Source organism: Panicum virgatum, chromosome 9K (assembly GCF_016808335.1).
Source record: "Panicum virgatum strain AP13 chromosome 9K, P.virgatum_v5, whole genome shotgun sequence".
NCBI lineage: Eukaryota > Viridiplantae > Streptophyta > Magnoliopsida > Poales > Poaceae > Panicum > Panicum virgatum.
The window spans coordinates 11506212-11524905 of record NC_053144.1 but is presented as its reverse complement, the minus strand read 5'-3'; the positions used below and the strand labels follow the sequence as shown (position 1 = coordinate 11524905).

The 18694-nt window shown below is 39.9% G+C and overlaps 1 protein-coding gene across 21 annotated transcripts; it reads right to left on the bottom strand.

Annotated features, from left to right (window-relative positions):
• Positions 1-642: 642 nt before the first annotated feature.
• On the bottom strand, positions 643-12630 carry LOC120648299 (putative disease resistance protein RGA3). 21 transcript variants are annotated; one of them, XM_039925023.1, is made up of 5 exons: positions 11417-12630; positions 2793-2857; positions 1037-1171; positions 854-916; positions 643-747 (listed from the first exon to the last, which is right to left on the bottom strand). In XM_039925023.1, exons 1-4 carry the CDS (start codon positions 11621-11623, stop codon positions 889-891), a joined length of 435 nt encoding a protein of 144 aa, XP_039780957.1. In that variant the 5' UTR covers positions 11624-12630; the 3' UTR covers positions 643-747; positions 854-888. The 21 variants fall into 21 exon arrangements, 3 of the variants coding, with proteins under 3 accessions (XP_039780957.1, XP_039780956.1, XP_039780955.1); XR_005664892.1 differs by adding an exon at positions 2967-3034 and having other exon boundaries at positions 645-1171; positions 11417-12629; XM_039925022.1 differs by having other exon boundaries at positions 645-916.
• Positions 12631-18694: the final 6064 nt, after the last annotated feature.

Genomic DNA, 18694 nt, shown 5'->3' with positions numbered 1-18694 from the left:
AGGTCTCACGTCAAGAACCGAACCTTAGAAATAAAATCTCGCGTTCACACTATAAAAGTTCATCGAAATTGACTGAAATTTGTTGGAGATGACTCAGTATGAATATGAGCTACTCTGTACAAAGCAGCGTGGCTAGAATTACACGTGGGTCCCACGTCAAGAGCTGGACCCTAAAAATAAAATCTCGCGTTCACACTATAAAATTTTATCAAAATTGACTGAAATTTGTTGGAGATGACTTAGTGTGACTAGCAACTACTTTGTGCAAAGCAGTGTGGCTAGAATTACAAGTGGATCCCACATCAAGAGCCGGACCCTAGAAATAAAACCTTGCGTTCATGCTATAAAATTTTATCGAAATTAACCGAAATTTATTAGAGATGACTCAGTATAACTGACAGTTCCTCTGTGCAAAATGGCATGGCAAAATCTACACTATAATTTTTTTTAGGAAAATGGGTTTTTATTGGGTTGTAACCATAGTTTGGCTAATAATTTATTACATCATGAGCTGAAATGTTTGGATTAAATTGATTTGTGGTGGTGATGGTTTGGAGTGGTGTGGGTAATATTAATTTCCCTAATGAGAATGCATTGGTGTGGATATAATTTGGTTTCCAACCCATTTCCAGGGCTAATTGCGGTTGCAGCATAACCTTCAATTTTCTTTCTCCTGCGCGTTAGGCTCCGGCCTGCAACAAAGTGCATCCCAGTACGGCCAGCCAGCCAACACGCAGTTTCTTCATTCTGATGAACAAAACTCAAACTCCGAGTGAGAGAAAAAGTGCTTCAGATGTTATACAATAGAAGGCAGAGTCGGCAGCAGAGCCAGTCTCTACTCCTATAAACTCACCGGTTAAATCTTTGCTACATCCACCAAACTTAATCTTACTTTGTGAGATGGAATGCTCCCCTCCTACAACAAAATGTGTACCAAGCAAATCAGCACCATCAAAATCTGCGGTCCAGATTTCGTCTCACATCTTCTCTCTCCTTCTTCAACCAAATCCAATCGCCCATGTTATTTGGATCACACCTTAACCCGCTAGCCCCACTCACGCGCCGCGCGGCCCCATGTGCCAGGTCCTCTTCTCCAGCGCAGGAAGACAAGCCCCCCGAAGCACCTGCTCCTCTTCTCATCTCCACTAGAACATTAGGCGCCTGATGCGCCCTATCATTTAAATAATCAAATATGAGTAAATCGAAGATAATAAAAAGTGCAATATCATATAATAGGAGTACAAAACATAGCATATTAAATGACGGTACTAATCTATGCCGGAGTACAAAACTTCTGCAATCACATGATTTGAAAACACTAATTAATCAAGATATATCAATATGCAAATAAATAGTTCTAGACCCGAATGACCTAGATAGCATGAAATCCTGAGCCAAGACGATCCAATATGTTTCATAGAAGTACTAACTATAACAGTTTCATAGATTTGTTCTTGAATAGCAGCAAGAGGTAGCTTCATTGTCCATCAACAGAGCAAATCTTCACGGAGAGCCTTGACCTTCCATTGTGATATTTTACCCTGCTTTAATATTTTTCAAGTATTAATCAAAGAGCAAGTTAGTGATGCATTTGATATGCTATTTAATCCAACGAATTTGTTTAGTGGTTCATTTGTCTCTTGCATTAAAGAGTTAAAGAGTAAATTAACGATGTATTTGAAAGTTTACTTAAACCAATCAATTTGTTTCAGTGGTTCATAATTTTAAAAAGAGTTTGATCCAGTTTTGTATCCAACGACCACGTATATCTTCAGTTTTGCTTGTTAAAACCTGCTAATAAAGAAAGGTTGATCCAGTAAGACTGACTAAAGACAACATGTATATGAAATTTGAAGCAAAACTAAAAACACACAAATCAACCATGTAGTTGCCAAGTGTTGCTCCCTTGTCATGATCTTGCAGGATATTGAATGATTGAGATAGAACGGATGAAGAAAGAAGTACTTTCAAGTAGCCATAGCATGAAGGAACAAAAAAACTATAAGACAAACCTGAGTGTTAAACAAGGCAAAAAAAAAGTCCATTCCTCATGTGCTGAACATGCATGAAAGCAAAAAATGGTAATTTGAACCCAACCTTGTGACGTATGGTGATGTTATTTAGAGAATGCAGATGCTCAAGTGCTCTACCAAATGTAAAAGCACAATTCCTAAAGCAAATTAAGCCCCTAGTTCGCCAAACCACGCTGCTCACCTCAACCACCAAAACCATTGCCCCAAATTTTCTCACACTTTCGTAAACCTGCCTAGATGAACTCGATTAAGTTTATGAACATTTGAACAGTTGCAATATGGCCTCATCGTGGAGCGGATGTCATGCGCGAGCCGATCAGGTGAGATGGTTGTGGTGCAGCGTGCAGCACCAATAATTCATATCAACGTGGTTGGCCAATGAACATGGTATATATAAGCATTCTAATTATTAACTTTTTGCTAATATAAACATTTGCCATTTATCAAAATTAACATATAAATATGTGTATCTCTTAATTTGTCCGACTAAGTATTATCTCTTTATCATTGCATCTTCTGCAATCAAACACACAATCATGAGAATCATCACCGTTTCGATAGCAGTAGCATTATGCTGGGCATCTCAAACTCACATCAGGCCAATATATATTCATTTAGATGATAATATTTGTCATCAATTTCTCAAGTACAAGTTCAATCATTCAGGTCACAATCTCATACACAACTAATTAATTTATCAAATGATAACTGAACCAAGTCCCTGCATGCAATGAAGGGAAGAGATGGGAGAAGACGGACCTTGGGTTGTTAGCAGTGGAGTGCAGAGGACGGGTGAGACGATAGGATGAATCCACAAGCAGTTCCTAGGCAAGCAGCAATGGACCTTAAATTTTGAAGGAAACTGATAAGGCACGTAGCAACTGAATGATCAGAGTAAAGTAACACAGCAAGAAAGGAGTACTTATGACTCACCTTGCACTATATACATTTTGCTCTACAGTCAGCAGGTAATCAGCAATCTAAACTATGTTCAGGATAGACTTCAAAGCAAAGAGATGAGGAATTAGAAAGATAGAAAAAAAATTCAGATAAAGAAAAACAGATGGCAACATCTTTTGGAAGAGAGGAGTTTATGTTTGCATCCACAGCCGCCATTCTTATAAAAAAATGTTCTTTCACAATATTAACATGGCATCTTGTTATTTATCTGAACATATGAAACTGTAAGGATGTAAAGTTTCTTAAATTAGTGAACCCTTCAATAAAGTCAATGTATGCAAGATCATCCAAGATTGATCTATAGTGAATGGGAAAGCTACATATCTATCGTTTGCACAAGATCTATTTAAGAAGTTTAACTTCTGATTAGCTACATATAAATAGCCAGTCAGAACGCATCCTTTCATAAGCTGCCAAGGAAGTGTTTTCTTACTTCACCATATCGCCTTTTCATTCCTGGGAGGTGGCATCAGTCCACAGAGCAAAGTTTGGACTAATATTGCTAAACATTCTAAAAAAATGTCTTCCAATTGTTAAAACATAGCTGTTGTGACATGGAATGCTAAGCCATATAGCCAAAAGTTATATAACAAAATTTATACCCTGAACTCAAGAAGTTAAAAGAAGAAGGCCATCAAAAGTAGCTCAAGTTATGAGGAAGAAGAGGATGCAAGAAGCTCCTCAAATGATGAAAAAGAGCCAATGCACCCCAACCTCTACAAGCAAGTAAAGAAGATGAACAAATGCTTGAAGAACATCAACTCAATGGGGGTATATTGTTTTTCTCAAAGATGAGCCTCACCATCAACTTATGAAGGTTGAAAAGAAGTTCAAGAAGAATAAGCAAAAGAAGGAGAAGAAGCCCAAGCATGAATCATATGCCATATTTGGTGAATGGGTTAGCGGTGGTGAAGAATCAAGTGCAAGTTCAAGTAATGAATCAAACAAGAAATTCACCACCCGCATGGGATCATCATCCAACACTTGCTTTATGGCCAAATGTATGGATAGCGATGTAAGTGATTATGACTCCGACTCTCCTTCAATTGATGAACTTCTTGACTTAGTTCATGAGCACCAAAAAGTCATTAAGAAGCAATCAAAGGAAATAAAAAACCTTAATGCTCCCAATGATCTAAATGCTTCTCTTGCTACAAATTTTGAAGATTTGATGTGCAAATTCAAATTGCTTAGCAAGGAGCATGAAGAACTCAAATTAAAATTTGAGAGCATTAATGATACTAATGACTCTTTGGAAATAAAATAAACTATCCCTTGTGCAATTCCAATCTCTAGGGTAGATGCTTCAACTTCTTGCATTGATTTAATTGATGAATCTTTCTCTAAACCTTGCAATGAGAAATGCTATGAGAATGTTGTTGTAGAATCATATGATGATCTCATTGCCAAGGAGAATGATGAGCTCAAACAAGAAGTGGAAAGGCTCATGAAGGACTTGTATAGATTGAAGGGCAAAGGCATAAAAAGCAATGTCCAACCTTTTCAAGATAACCGTGAAGACATGATGAAGAAGGTTGAGAAAGGGTCCACCATGACTTGCTCAAAGTGTCACAAAGAAGGCCACAAGTCAAACAAGTGTCCTCAACCCAAGAAGAAGCTTCCGGATGAGAAGAACAAGAAGAAACTCACAATCGAGTTCTCTCATCTACGCCAAGTCCAACCGGAGGAACAAAAGCAATAGCATCTCCTATATGATCAAAAAGAAGATCAATGGCAAAGTGGTTGCTCACAAGGTTGGGAAGAAGGAAAGGAGTTGGAACCGCTCCATTTGGGTGCCCAAGAAAATCATCACCAATATGAAGGGGCCTCAAATAGTGTGGGTTCCAAAGGAGACTTAAAGCCAAGGACGGCTACGGGGGATTTGGAGGCTTGACTTACAAGTTGAAGTGAAGATTCAAGCCAAAACAAGCTAAACTCAATACTTGGACATTTATTGCCCAAGTCCCCCATAAGATAATGGTAGTTAGATTTTAATTCAAGCATCATGTAGCTCCATTGCTATTGCTAGGTTGTTTGCATCAATTGCATCTCCTAGTATTATATATGGTGGGTTACTTGTGTCATGATTCTAACCTATGAGCAACCTACATGGTTTAATAAGTGTGTAGAAAACTACAAAAGGTTACCCTTCATGGTACATGGACTTCATGAGGTATGTAATTCATATGTGTACCATGAACACAAACTATAGGATAAAATTCCCAATTGTGTCAAAATCAATGTGCATACATTTGCTTGTTGATTCAAACACTAAATGCACACATTTAGGGGGGGTTCATCCTATGATTTGTGATTTTGAGACTAACATATTTGCAAGTTTATCTTTTGTAGTCTCTTGATGGAGTTAACACTCTAAGAGAATGTTATTCACAATTAATATGAACAAACAACTCTATAAGAGTGTCACACCCGATTTTAAGGACAAAACCGAATGCATAACTATATGTATGCCAGGATCAAGTTTCATACATATAGAGACATCATAAGTGAATAATCAGTACAGTATCACGAAAAAGAGAACTAAAACAAATAAAAGACTATCAGAGTTATACAGCTTATCCTAGAAACGAAGGCTCCAAACTTCACAGGCAATCGACTGGGGGTTGCGTACGCCTAGAACTCAGCAACATCTTCAAAATACTTCTCACAGCAACTTTCCTTTCTGAGCAGCAGTAAGTAAGGGTGAGTACACTTATGGTTGGTACTCAGCAAGGCCACAAGAAATAACCAGAATGTGATTTATATCCATCTTTAAGTTTATTAATCATGTGAGGGTCCAAGCCGCTCTTGACCGTGAGCACGGCTAACCGGTTAGTTTTAACTCTGCAGAGGTTGTACACTTTCACCACAATTCGCGTAAAAGTTCCGAAGAACTTTGAACCCAACCACGCAATGTGCTAGCTAGGCACAATACCACACTTCCGAGGTGTGATTGCATAGGGACGCTACGAGGCCTTTACAAAGATTCCCTAACCCATGACAATCCGCTAAGGTTTCAAGCCAAAGCAGTCATAACACTGTCCTAATGAGGTGGTACCTTGCCAAAGGACCATTAAACAATACCAATTGCCCCAAGAGGACCGAGCTATACCCCGTCGATGCATCCCCTCTTGCCCTTTCGGTAAGATTGTCACAAGCTAGAGTCTCTAATTAATAAGCCAAGACCAGAGCCATATAGTATTGTGGTTGTACGGTTTTCTTGGGTGGTTCTCCATGTTCCAATTAAATCATCATAATAATCTTGTAAATAAGCATAGACAGAAAGATGGTTAGGGTCACTTGCCTTTCTCCAACGAAAGCTACTCTTACTGCTCTTTAGCTCTTGCTCGCATGGAAAACTTGATCTTCAATCTTCGAACAGCGATCCTTCTACTCGGAACAAACTTCGGGCAAACATACAAAGCAAACAAGAAGATACATCTAAGAACAATACACCAAAACAAAGAAAGACTTAAAAGAACGCACTAAAGAATAGGGCTCACTGCTACGGTTACGAGAGCGCAAGAAACGCGGAAAAATGGAACTAAAACGGCAATTCTATGGGATAAACGATGCTTCAGGGATCTAGTCGCGATTAACTAAAGAGTTAAGAGCTAACGGAAAGATTTGCAAGACACAAAAAAAAACTGTGCTCACAGAGGATAACAAGGTCACAAAGCTATCGCACACGTTGCAAGGATCACGTGAGCGCAAGAATCGATAAAAACGGAGCTAAAACGAAGAAGATATGGCTAAAACAAGGTTCTAGGGACTTGTTTGCAATAGATTTAAACTTTCAGGGGCTAGCTCTAAAGAAACTAGGGACTAAAACGAGATTTAACCTAAGATACAGGGGCTAGCTTGCAAAAAAAACGCACTAAGGATGGTGGGTTCTATTTTGGAAAAGCTCAGGGTGTTTTCTGTAAAGATTTGGACTAAAACAGAAATAGTTTTGAACTGCGATGGACGGAGGGTTGATTTTTGAAAAACGGAGGGGTTTATTTGCAAAAATGACCACGGTTGAACGGTATTTGGTTTAGTTGACTCGGGTCATATTAGATCTGGGCCGCTGGATCTAAATCAGACGGCGGGAGTGGTTTGGGGTGGGCTGGCGGCGGCGCAGAGCTAGAGCGGGCGGAGCGGAGCTCGCGGCGGCGCATGGCGGATGGCGGCGACGGCGAACAAGACCGAGCGAAGCAGAGCGAGAGAGAGGGATGAAAAGACGGAGGAAGTTGCTCACCGGAGAAGAAGGAAATCGTCGGAGTCGAGGAAGAAGGCATGGGGTCAACGGCGAAATGGCGACGACTCACGAGAAGGAAGACACCACGACGAAGAGGACAACGAGCTGAGCACTGGGGTGGCGTCGGATTTCACCGGAGATGCACGGATGCGGAGGATGGTGGGATTCTGGGGAAAAGATTATTTTAGGGATTCCCAAACAAAGAGCCTCCCTACGGGTAGTCTATATTTTTGTGTGGAGTTGCCATGAGAGGTTGGTTTAATATATAGAGAGAAAAGTCTCGCCATCCCACATCAACTAGCAATGTGGTACTAAACCTCCCTCCCATGCTAATGGGCTTTACGTGCCTTTAGCCCATTAGGGAACACATGAATGGGCCCTTGAGGTCCATTAGGGATTTATGCACTTTTGATAGACTTAGCCCGTTTAAAATTTCGGAATTAATTATTTTCGAAATTAAAATAATTCTAGAAAAATCTAGAATTCATATTTAAAGTCCGAAAAATATTCCAAATGGCCCGAAAATTCAAGGAAAAATCCTAGAAATATATTGGGACCTAACAAACTCAAATAAAATATTTGGAGCTCATGAGAAGATTAGGAAGAGCCTCTAAAAATTAGAGTTTGCTCTAGGGAAAATAGGAAAAGAATCCAGAAAAATCTGGAAAATTCCCGGGAAGAACTTTTGATGATATAACACGTTTTGAAAGGTTTTCATACTCAACAACACTATGCATGTGACATGAATGCATCACCAGAAGAACAACATCATTTAATTTGAAAAACAACCAATATTTATTTTCTTTTACACTAAATTCTCTGTGAAGAAAAATAAATGTTGGGAGAATTTTAAAATTATAAGAAAATTGTTGTTTTATTTTTAATTTCAATCACATCCTGAAATTCAAAAATTTCAGGGTGTGACAAAGAGTGATTAGACAAATTGTGCTTTCATGCATATTGAGCTATGCTGTATTGAACTTAAATGCTCATATCTAAGTTCATAGGCTATGTGCTCATACATTTGCTTAACCTTGGTGTACCGAATGCTCATCCTTTAAAGACTTTCAATTGATTGCAAGTCACTTTCAATTGGTACATGCAAGGTAAACAAGACCCCCGAAGGTATGCAAGGTTCTAAATTCATTCAATTGGTATCATTGTCAATTTCTTATCATTTTTAGAGCTACCTCCGTCCATGCTATGATCTAAGCTTACTAGTTATAACATCTAGTTGTGCACTTGATTTTCACATTATCATTTTGTGCACATACTTATGGAAAGCTTAGCTCATGTCATGCTAGTTTCGTGATTTTGTGATTCACCGTAGTAAATTTTCAATTGTTATCTTCATTGATATCATACAATTGGATCATGAATCATGGAACTAACTCCCTAGGCTACTAATCTTCTCTTTAGCTATATTATTTTGCAAGACCTTTTAGGTGCAAGACCTTTTAGGTGATTTGATCCCAACAAAAGGGGAGAGATGTTCCCAAGAAGGAAAAGTATATTCCAAAAGGAAAAAAATGCCGAGTGGATCAAATCAACATATGAGAGAAGAGTAGCACATAGGGGGAGGAACAAAGGAGGATCATGGTTTTAGGGGGAGGCCAAACCGTCATTGGATGATGGTAAGCATCCAAGCAAGTGTAAATGGTTCAAATTATCAATTTTTACAAATTTTATGTTTGCTTTGATTGTGTTGTCATCAATCACCAAAAAGGGGAGATTGTAACGAATATGGCACCATTTACGCCATTTCGAGTGATTTTGGTGATCGTATGACAACGCAATCAATGAGACTAATGGTTTTGTTAAATGAACATTTTTAGATCCCAGGAATAAAGTAAAAAGTCCATGCAAAGCAAAACACGAAGAAAGAACTCAAATAAACGCTGAATTGGACGAGTTCTACTGAAATCAGTAGCACCGGAAGAACTGATGCCTAAGCATCGGTGCATTTGATGGTTGTCGGAAGATCCGACGCCCTGGCTTTGGCACAAGTCTGAGCGCCTCTGGAGATCAAGTAAAGAAAGAAGTGAAGCACCGGATGAACCGACGGGGTAAAAAGAGGCATCGGTGCATTCAACGTACCATGTTCCAGAGACGATGTCAAATGCCCAGGAGCCAAGTCTTCAGCACCGGTTGAACCGGTGGTGCATTGGAGCAAAGCACCGGTGTAATGACGTCAGCAGTAGAGAAAGAGGTCCAACGGCTAGTTGAGTGATGTGAGTGACCGGTTTAACCGACACCCAGTCATCGGTTAAACCGATGGTGCTGCAGACAAGTGCATCAGAAGCTCAACGGCTACTTCAAAGCGTAGAGTGACCGAAAGAACCGACACCCTAGCACCGGAAATTCCGATGCCTACGCAGAAATGTGCCCAACGGCTAGTTCAAGTGTGTGGCCTATATATATGTGCTCCTCCCGGCCATTTGAACATTGCTGGAGTTCCAAGACATCACATACACATCCAAGAACACCTCCAAACCATCCAAGAGCATAAAGATCAAATCCTTAGTCCTTAGCACAAGTTTTATGAGTGTTAGTGATAAGTTAGCTCTTGAGTGAGTGATCAAACAAGGTTTAGATCATTGTGCTATGGTTCTAGAGTGAACCAAACTTGTATCTTGGTGCGCCGGCCTCCTTGGAGCATTGGTGGCTCGCCGGCACGTCAACGACCCTCCGGCTTGGTGTGGAGCGGCGTCGACAACTTTGTGCGGGGGACGGAGACCCCTCCTTCGTGGGCAATCTCCCTTAGTGAAGATCGGGATCAAGGTGACCGTGATTGTGTTCACGGAAGAGACTTGATTGCCGGGAAACGATACTCTTCGTGAGTGCTTCAACAACGTGGACGTAGGGGCGCCTTTGTGGCAATCCGAACCACGGGATAAATCCTCGTGTCGAGAGTTCGCTTCCTCTCATCCCTCTCTTTAACCTTCCGCATTTCTTATTGCAACTTGTGTGCCTTTACTTTCTTAGTGTAGTATCTTGTGAAGATTGGCTATAGGTTGCAAAACTCTTTTGGGATGAGGGTTTTTACACTAAGGTGAACCGTAGTTGCACATCTAGATAGTTTGATCTAGTTTAAGTTTTGTGCAAACTAGTTGAAGCCATAAATTAAGATTTTAATAGTGCTTAATTTACCCCCTCCCCCTTTTAGGCTAGAGCACCCGATCGCTTTCACCACCCAACCTTGCCACCGCTCAATTCGACCCAGTTGTCATCACACTAATGCCTACCTAGAACCACCTGCTCCCTCCCACCTCTCTACTATTGTTGCCGGCCGAGCTTGCCGACAAGAAGTTCAAGCTGGAGGGGGGGCACTAGCGGTACCAAATCCAACAGTGAATCAGTTTCTACTCTCCTTGCCTCCCTACTTGTTGATGCCGTTCTTCTCCTCGATATCAGTGCACTAATTGTTGTTTTGCTCGTGCCTTGTATTGTTTGGTTATGATTGAAGATTCTGGTGCGAAGGCCTGCCAGTGGAGAGGAGGGTACAACAGGTGGCCAATTGTAATATATAGGGAAAATCTAATATACACGCGCCACATGTGTATCTCATGTTGATATACATCTTTGAGAAATGAGATAATCTGAAAAATAATTTCTAAAAACAATTTTCCTCAATTCCATTTATGACCAAATATTGGAAAAATGATGGAAAAAAGATTAGCTACCAAAGATGCTCTAAGGTTGTTTTGTAACCATAGTTTATACCGTGAACCAAATTCATGTCGAAGATCCAAAACTAACAAGGAGGTAGAGCCCTGCAGAATTGGGCTAAGCCTATATCTGATCATGGCTCGGACCGTCCTTGATTCGGATAGGGTCAAATAAAACATGTTTTTCATGCCGAACCGGCCTGGCTGGCCGGGCCATGTTAACTGGATGTTTTTTTGCATTATTTTTGGGTCAGATTAGGTTGAGTGAAGTTATTTGGGTTTCAGGTCAAATATTTCATCCCATGCCCGATCTAATTTTTTAATAGGTCATAAATTTTAACCAGGACCTAGTCCACACATTGGTTGGGTCAGGTCAATTCGTTTTTTTAGAAGGACAACCCATAATTAGATATAGTTATGCCCATGCAGTCTAGCCTTGATATCACTAAGGTTATGTTGAGTTCGGCATGCAACTTAGTAAATAATTGCAGTAAAAAATGAAAGTTATAGCTGACCTGGTTCTTTAGCAAAATCCAAGAATCCTCTGGTTGTAGCTTGTCAACTCGATGGAGATGTTGAGCTTTCATTCCAAGAGCAACTCCAGCACTTCTTGTGGTCACCAAGACTTGACTGCCAGAAACACCATGACTGAGTGGCGCTCTAAGCAGCCCATACCACACGTTTTCACTCCACACATCATCCATCACCAACAAAAACTTCATTTTGCCGGATCGTGTCCATCAAAGTAACCTCAAGTAAGTTCTTGTTTCCAGCACAACCTTCATGTTTGGAACCAAAAGAAGCTAGAAGACTTTGCAGAACACTGATTTCATCGACATCTTGATTAATGCTCAACCAGATCCTTTCCTCAAAGCTCTCCTTCACCCTAGTATCACCGAAGATCATCTGAGCAAGAGTGGTTTTGCCTATCCCACCCGTGCCTGTGATAACAATAGCCACAACCACATCATTGTTGCCCTTTGATCCTATGGAAGTATCTGCATTCTTGATGAGCATATCCACGATTTTCTTCTTATCCTCCTCAATCTTCTCACCAACAACATCGGACTGGATAAAAATTGATCCGGTATTGCCGGACAAAAAATTGGAAGCCTTGTTGATGGAATCACCGGAGGAGTTGATGGCTTGTGTGATGAATCAAAGCGGGAGCACCTCTTCGAAAAGTCTAGTTGTTGGTTGATTGCTTGGATCTTTCTTCCTATCTCATACGCCACAACAGGGTTGCGTAAGCAAAAGAATGGATTGGGGATTTCACAGCACCACCTTGGAGCAGATATTGGTGTGGAGGGACCACCCCCGCCCTCCATGAGCCGGCAGAGGTCAAGGACGTCATCGGTGTCGTACATGGCATCCCTGACCTCCTTCACTCAACCCTCCGTAGCTGAGTTGCGGTCGCGGATGCGCTTCCTCTCAGCTTCAGCCAAGATGCAGCTCAGGTCACGGAGCGTCGTCTCAAGCTTGGTCATCTCCCCCGGCACGCCGAGACACGCCGAGAAGCATCTCCACCTCCTCCTTCACCATGCCCGCCAGGATGCCCACCAGCTTGGACGCAAACTCGTCCAGCAGCGCCGCCATGAGCAGGGGACAGAGGTAGCGACAGCCAAAGAAGTTGATGCGCTGGGGAAATGTGTATCAGTGCTGCTCCGAAGGAGCTGAGGCCGTGTAGGTGCTCCCACAATATCACGCACTGTTCTTGCATTTATCTTGTGAGCATGTGGTTGGTGTGCATTTATCTGCAACCGAGCAACCCTATCTGTTAGTGTTATCCAGTTGAAACCGAGCGGCCATTTTCAAAAAAAAAAAAAAGAAACCGAGCAGGCCACGTTTTGCCTGAGGAAGGACGCAGCCCTGCTTACCTCATTTGCCAGTGCCAGCCATGTTGGTCCTGCTCCTTCAGTCCTTTGGCCGTGTACACGCAGGCATGGTCGCGTGGATCCATCATCCAGCGCGTGCACGATATGTCCAGTAAAAAGATTCCGGGCAAGGGTTTTTTTTTTCTTCTAATGCCCAAGAAAAAAACTCTGAAACCTTCTATTCCTCTGTAACTGCTGTTTGGAGCCAGGAGATAACACTATAACAGGAACTCTATTCAGGATTTTCTTGAGATTAGAGGGAGTGAGGAGTTACTTCAATGAGCTGTTAAACCTTGTGACCATCAGTTTTGCCTTGCATTAGATGGTCAAATGGTACCCGGATGTTCAGTTAAAGCGAGATGGAGACGCAGAGGACGAACGGAGAGAAAAACGGCCATCGCCATCATGAGGGCGCTGAGCGCCGGAGACCGCACACCGCAGGCCGTGGTGTGCCAGTGGCGAGGCCCATTTGTATTACGCACTTGCTAGGCCCGCACGAGAATCAGCGCATGAGTTCAACGCGGTGCAGACTACGCAAGAAAGACTATGGACCGATCATTACTTTATGATTATGATAGTATTCATTTGAGGTGATGAGCCATCTCGTCAAGAAAAATACAATAACATGCAGATGGAGACAAATTAATGACATCACCCGCATGCAACAAGAGTTCATGCAAAAAAGAAATTTATAAATTTTAAACTGTGCATTCAAATTAAACTCCGATTGCATCATTATCTTACTTATGACAAGATCTTCGAAACGAGACCACAGTTGTCTATATTTGCACGAAATTTTAAAAAATTATTTTTTAAATACTTATTCATGAATATCAGCTACTAAGAATAAATATTTTAACAGCACGAACAAATAATTATTTTTTACTAACAAAAAATTAAAGTATTAAACATAACGAACAATAATATACAACAAAATATTACAAGACATTTGATTATAATAAAAACAAATATCGCGAACATATCAGTCAACATCACGGAACAATTTAATCTACAAAGAGAACAAATAATTTAGTGTTACGAACAAATTTATTACATGCAGATATATAATTTTATAAAAAATGCATCTACATCATGGGGCTCATAAAAAAGTTTAAAAATACTCATTAAGTAGAAGAAAGAAAGAAAATATTAGCACCATTCATAGACATATTACATAAAAAATAATGTTGCAGTGTGGATAGTAGGCCAACATAGCGAGTGCACAAGTTGTTGGAAACATATGCTGGGTTGTAACTGGGGCGCGACTTGCATTTATTTATCTTCAAAACTAAATAATTAATTTCAGCTACTAGAAACAAATATTTTAAGAACACGAACAAATAATTATATTCTATGAACAAAAAGCTAGACATAACAAACAAATAATAATGTGCAATGAATAAAATATTACACATCATGAACATTTAGTTGTATAGGATAAATAATTAAAAATTAATATCACGAACAAATGGGTTAACATCACGGAACAATTTAATCTACAAAGCGAACAAATAATTTAGTATTGCGAACAAAATAATTACACAGAGACAAATAATATAAACACAGGAACAAATATTTATACATTAAGAAGAAATGATTTTCCAGAACAACAATTTGTATACCTGGAACAGTACTATATGAACACACCGGCTTTTATGATGTTTGGAAAAGTTTAAATGGATAAATTTATGTATAAAAAGTAAGTGAGCATGCAAACTAAATAAGAATAAAATAATAAGATAGGTTAAATAGATAAGCTATTTAATATGAAATAGAAAAATAAGATAAAATATTATTATATGAGAAACAAGGGAAATCAAATAAATCAAAGTATTCGAAAGAAGATAAAAGGGAAATATCAAATATTAATATCTGTCTAGCCATTATAGACATAGTTTAGAAAACACATAAAAAAATAAAAAATAGATGATATGAATATTATATAGTATAAAATATCTGAAATTAGAAACAAGTGATAAAATGTGAGAAAAAGAATAAGGAAAAGGTATTGAAAAGATGGGAAAAATAAAAAAAATAAAAACAAGAAGAAATATCTATAAAATAATCACCAAAGTAGTAACTAAAAATGAAAAAGTAAAATAGGAAGAAAAAACACAAAAGAAGCAAGATCGAAACAAGGAAAGAATACGAAGAAAGCAAGTAGCAAAGAAAAAAGAAAAGAGAAATAAAATAAGAAGAAGAAAAGAAAAAACTGTAAAGAGAACCAACTAGTATATGCTGCAATAAACCCACCAACATTGTAATACAGTAGTAGTGCAAGTGTGCACCAACTGGTTGATGGGCTAAAAATATAAAGACGACAACAGTCCACTACAGAACTAGCAAATAAATGAATAGTGGGCTTCGTACACTAAGCAACATTGGGCTAAACTGGTTCCACCAAGTTCTTGTGGGCTTCGTACGCTAAACAATATTGGTCCGATTTGATTCCACTATGTCCTTCAGGCGATGGGCCAGTGATTTGTCGTGCGGGTGACATATAGCTGTGACGATCGCCCATGTCCCACTTTTATAGTTGTATTCTGCTATATTGTCATCATTGTCCAACAGCCAGCTACTCATCTCTCCAATTGTCATAGCTATAGACAACTAACAATCAATATTAGTGAAGATATTTTTTTAGTTATAGGTAAGACGTGTGCACACACACTTTTAATTTCCTCGAAAAAAGAAAGTGTACACGCACTTGAGTCGTAAGCAGACTCAGGTGATATGGCCATGTTTTAGATCATAAAAAAATTTTAGACGAAATTCACTGTAGCAATTTTCAATCGAAGATTAGAAGGACTAAAAATAATTTAATTTTAAAACTAATTACATGGATGGACGGAAAATGACGAGATGAATCTATTAAATCTAATTAATCCAACATTAAAGATTTGTAAGCATCTAGGCCCTCAAGGTATGTTTCGGTGATTAATGACAACCATTATTGTGACTAATGAGTTTGTGCAGCTTAATAGATCATTATCGCTCATTTGGTCGTATGTCAAAAGAGGCCCCTCAATTTCGGTCATTCAAAAAGGCGATCTCGGCTTTTAACTTATATTTGTCAAGGCTAAGGATCTTTCTAGTCCTAAGTGTCACAAGGTTGAGAAGGACACTTAGATTAGTATAGGTTTTATAGTTTTGTAGTGATCGCACTATTAAGAGGAGTTCATGAGTTAGTAGCTTGATCAAACTTGAGTTGGCCCTAGACATATTACACACTCACTCAAAAACAGCAAAAGATGGTCAATAGAAGTCAACACAACTCTTGGAAGAAGAAACAATCAAAGTCACATTCGAATCCAAGTCAAAACAGCCGAAAACAAAGAAAATCAGTAGCACCGGTTGAACCGGTGCACAAGCATCGGAGCATCCGATGCATGGCGGAAGGACCGATGCCCTGTCGGTCCATCTTCTCTGGATGAAGGCAGATATCAAGTAAAGCACCGGTTGAACCGATGGTCAAGAACATAAGCACCGGTGCAATGAAAGTCCTTTGTTCCAGAGAGCATGTTTTGATGGATTCCAACCTCTCTTCAGCACCGGTTGAACCGACGCTCCGAAATCAAAGCACCGGTGCAATGAAAGTCCTTTGTTCCAGAGAGCATGTTTTGGTGGACTTCAACATCTCTTCAGCACCGGTTGAACCGATGGTTCAGAAACAAAGCACCGGTGCATTGGATGTACTTTGTTCCAGAACGCTTGTTTGAGTTGATCAGCGAACCTCTTCAGCACCGGTTGAACCGATGCACCTACGGAGCATTCACCGGTGCAATGACGCAAGCGTGGATACTGTGTCAGAACTCCAACGGCTACTTCTTTGACACAGAGAGACCGGTTGAACCGATGCCCATATTTTCTATACCGTCGGTTCTTCCGGTGGTCACGGTTTTTCTGCAGAAAACCTCCAACGGCTATGTGACCTCCTCCACTCTATATAAGGGTACCCCCTGGTTCATTTCAGTTGCCTTTGACACCTTGAAAACCTGAGGCCACCCTTGAGAAGAAGAAATAGAGCTTTGAGCAAAAAAAAAGAGAAGATCTAGTGCTTAGTTTGTGCTTCAACCTTGAAGAACTCATCTATTGCAAGTGTAGCAAGTGAGCTTGAGCTAGGGCCAACTGAGTGTAGGTCAAGTGAAGGCTTAGGAACTTGTTACTCTTGGTGTTTGGCAGCACCTAGACGATCTTGGTGATCGAAGTGTTTCTCGCGGAGCTTGCCAAGGATTGTGGGAGCCCGGAGAAGAAGATTGTACGTGGCTTGAGCTCCACCACGCCGGAATGGTGAACGGAGACTCTTAGTGAGCGCCCAAGTCTCGGTGACATGGGAGGTGACAAGACTCTTAGTGAGTGTCACAACGTGGATTAGGGGTGTGTGCCAACACATCGACACCACGGGAAAAATCCGGTTGTCTCTTGCACTCTCTTTCATTTCAAGCACTTACTTTCATGCTTTCTTTCATGTGCTTGACCCTAGAGATCATAGCTTAGCTCTACCTTGCTTAGTTTCATATCTTTGTTAGTTTGTGTAGTTTGCTTTGTTTAGCCGGTTGGTGAATTGAGCCTTACTAGCCTTGCATAGGTTAAGGTTGTTTTATTGCTTTAGAATTTTGAAAAAGGCCCAATTCACCCCCCCTCTTGGTCCATCGATCCTTACAAGATTGTTTATTGTTGCACAACATTGTCTAATTATGATTCAGTTAGGCTTCAAAGATTCGTTTCGCAATTTCACCGGGAGTTGTGGAATGAGTTTTGTCAGGTTGGTAAAGGAAGTCATTTCATATATCGACACGGTCTTCAAAAACACTTTGACAACTATATTTTTGCTATAAAAAATTATAAAATATAATCAATATATACTTTTACGAAACTACATTTCAACATAAATCTACTTACATTACTTTTATATTTTCAAACTCAACACAAAAAAATTACATATAGTCAAAGTTTAAAATATTTGATTTAATACAAATTCAAAACAACACCCTTTTCATATACAGAGGGAGTACTTGATTAAGTGAGAGAGAGGAATATATATATATATATATATATATATATATATATATATATATATATATATATCATTTTTGTGCTTTAAGATCTTTTTTAGGATCACCGTCTCTTTCGCATATTGATGCTTTTTAAGTTGTTATAACTAGAAAAATATTGGGCCGTTGGCACCCCAGAGAGGCCCATCATGGACATATATATTAGTGCTTGTAAATTCAGTTGCGGGCTCGGTCAAATTTGATTTGGATTGTTAAATGTATGTGTTGAGGTGTGGAGAGTTGAATATTAATTGTACATGTGTCCGTAGCGAGAAAGCATGTATGTGGCAGTCATCATAGCTGTCGATGTTATCACTACAAAAAATCTGTTGATCCATGACGATTGAATTTCGTCACAGATCACTAAAAAACCGTCATAAAATAGTATCTATGACGATCTCAAATAACGTCATGTATTGAGCGTCATAGATCACACCTCGTGACGTTACTTAAATTTTCGTCATAAATTGCTTGATCCATGACGTTTTAAAACCGTCATAGAATATCTCCGGGCCCCCGAAGCCCAACCCAAACCCATTTTTTGTGACGAAAATAAACGTCATAGATTCAATTACCACATCACACAATGTCCACATGTCTTGTGACATGGCCGCTGATATGGCCATTGACGTGTGCGAAGAGGATGATGTGGCGCTGACATGGCCAATGACAAGACACTGACATAGCCGATGATGTGGTGCTGACATGGAATGTTATGATGACATGGTGGTTGCCATGTGTATTTCAACCCATAAATTTTTCAGCCCATCAAAGAGGCCCATCAAATTTCAACCCGCTCAAATAGTCAGCTCATTCATCCTAGCAACATTTCAGCTCAAATGACATTAAGTTTTCAGCCCATTTA

Coding starts and splice junctions, on each gene's coding strand:
- LOC120648299 (XM_039925021.1), bottom strand. CDS start 11,623: ATGAAGTTTTTGTTGGTGATGGATGATGTGTGGAGTGAAAACGTGTGG. Junction 2,858..11,416: donor GGATTTTGCTAAAGAACCAG/GTCAGCTATAAC, acceptor CTGCTTGCCTAG/GAACTGCTTGTGGATTCATC. Junction 1,172..2,792: donor TCCACTGCTAACAACCCAAG/GTCCGTCTTCTC, acceptor TTTAAATGATAG/GGCGCATCAGGCGCCTAATG.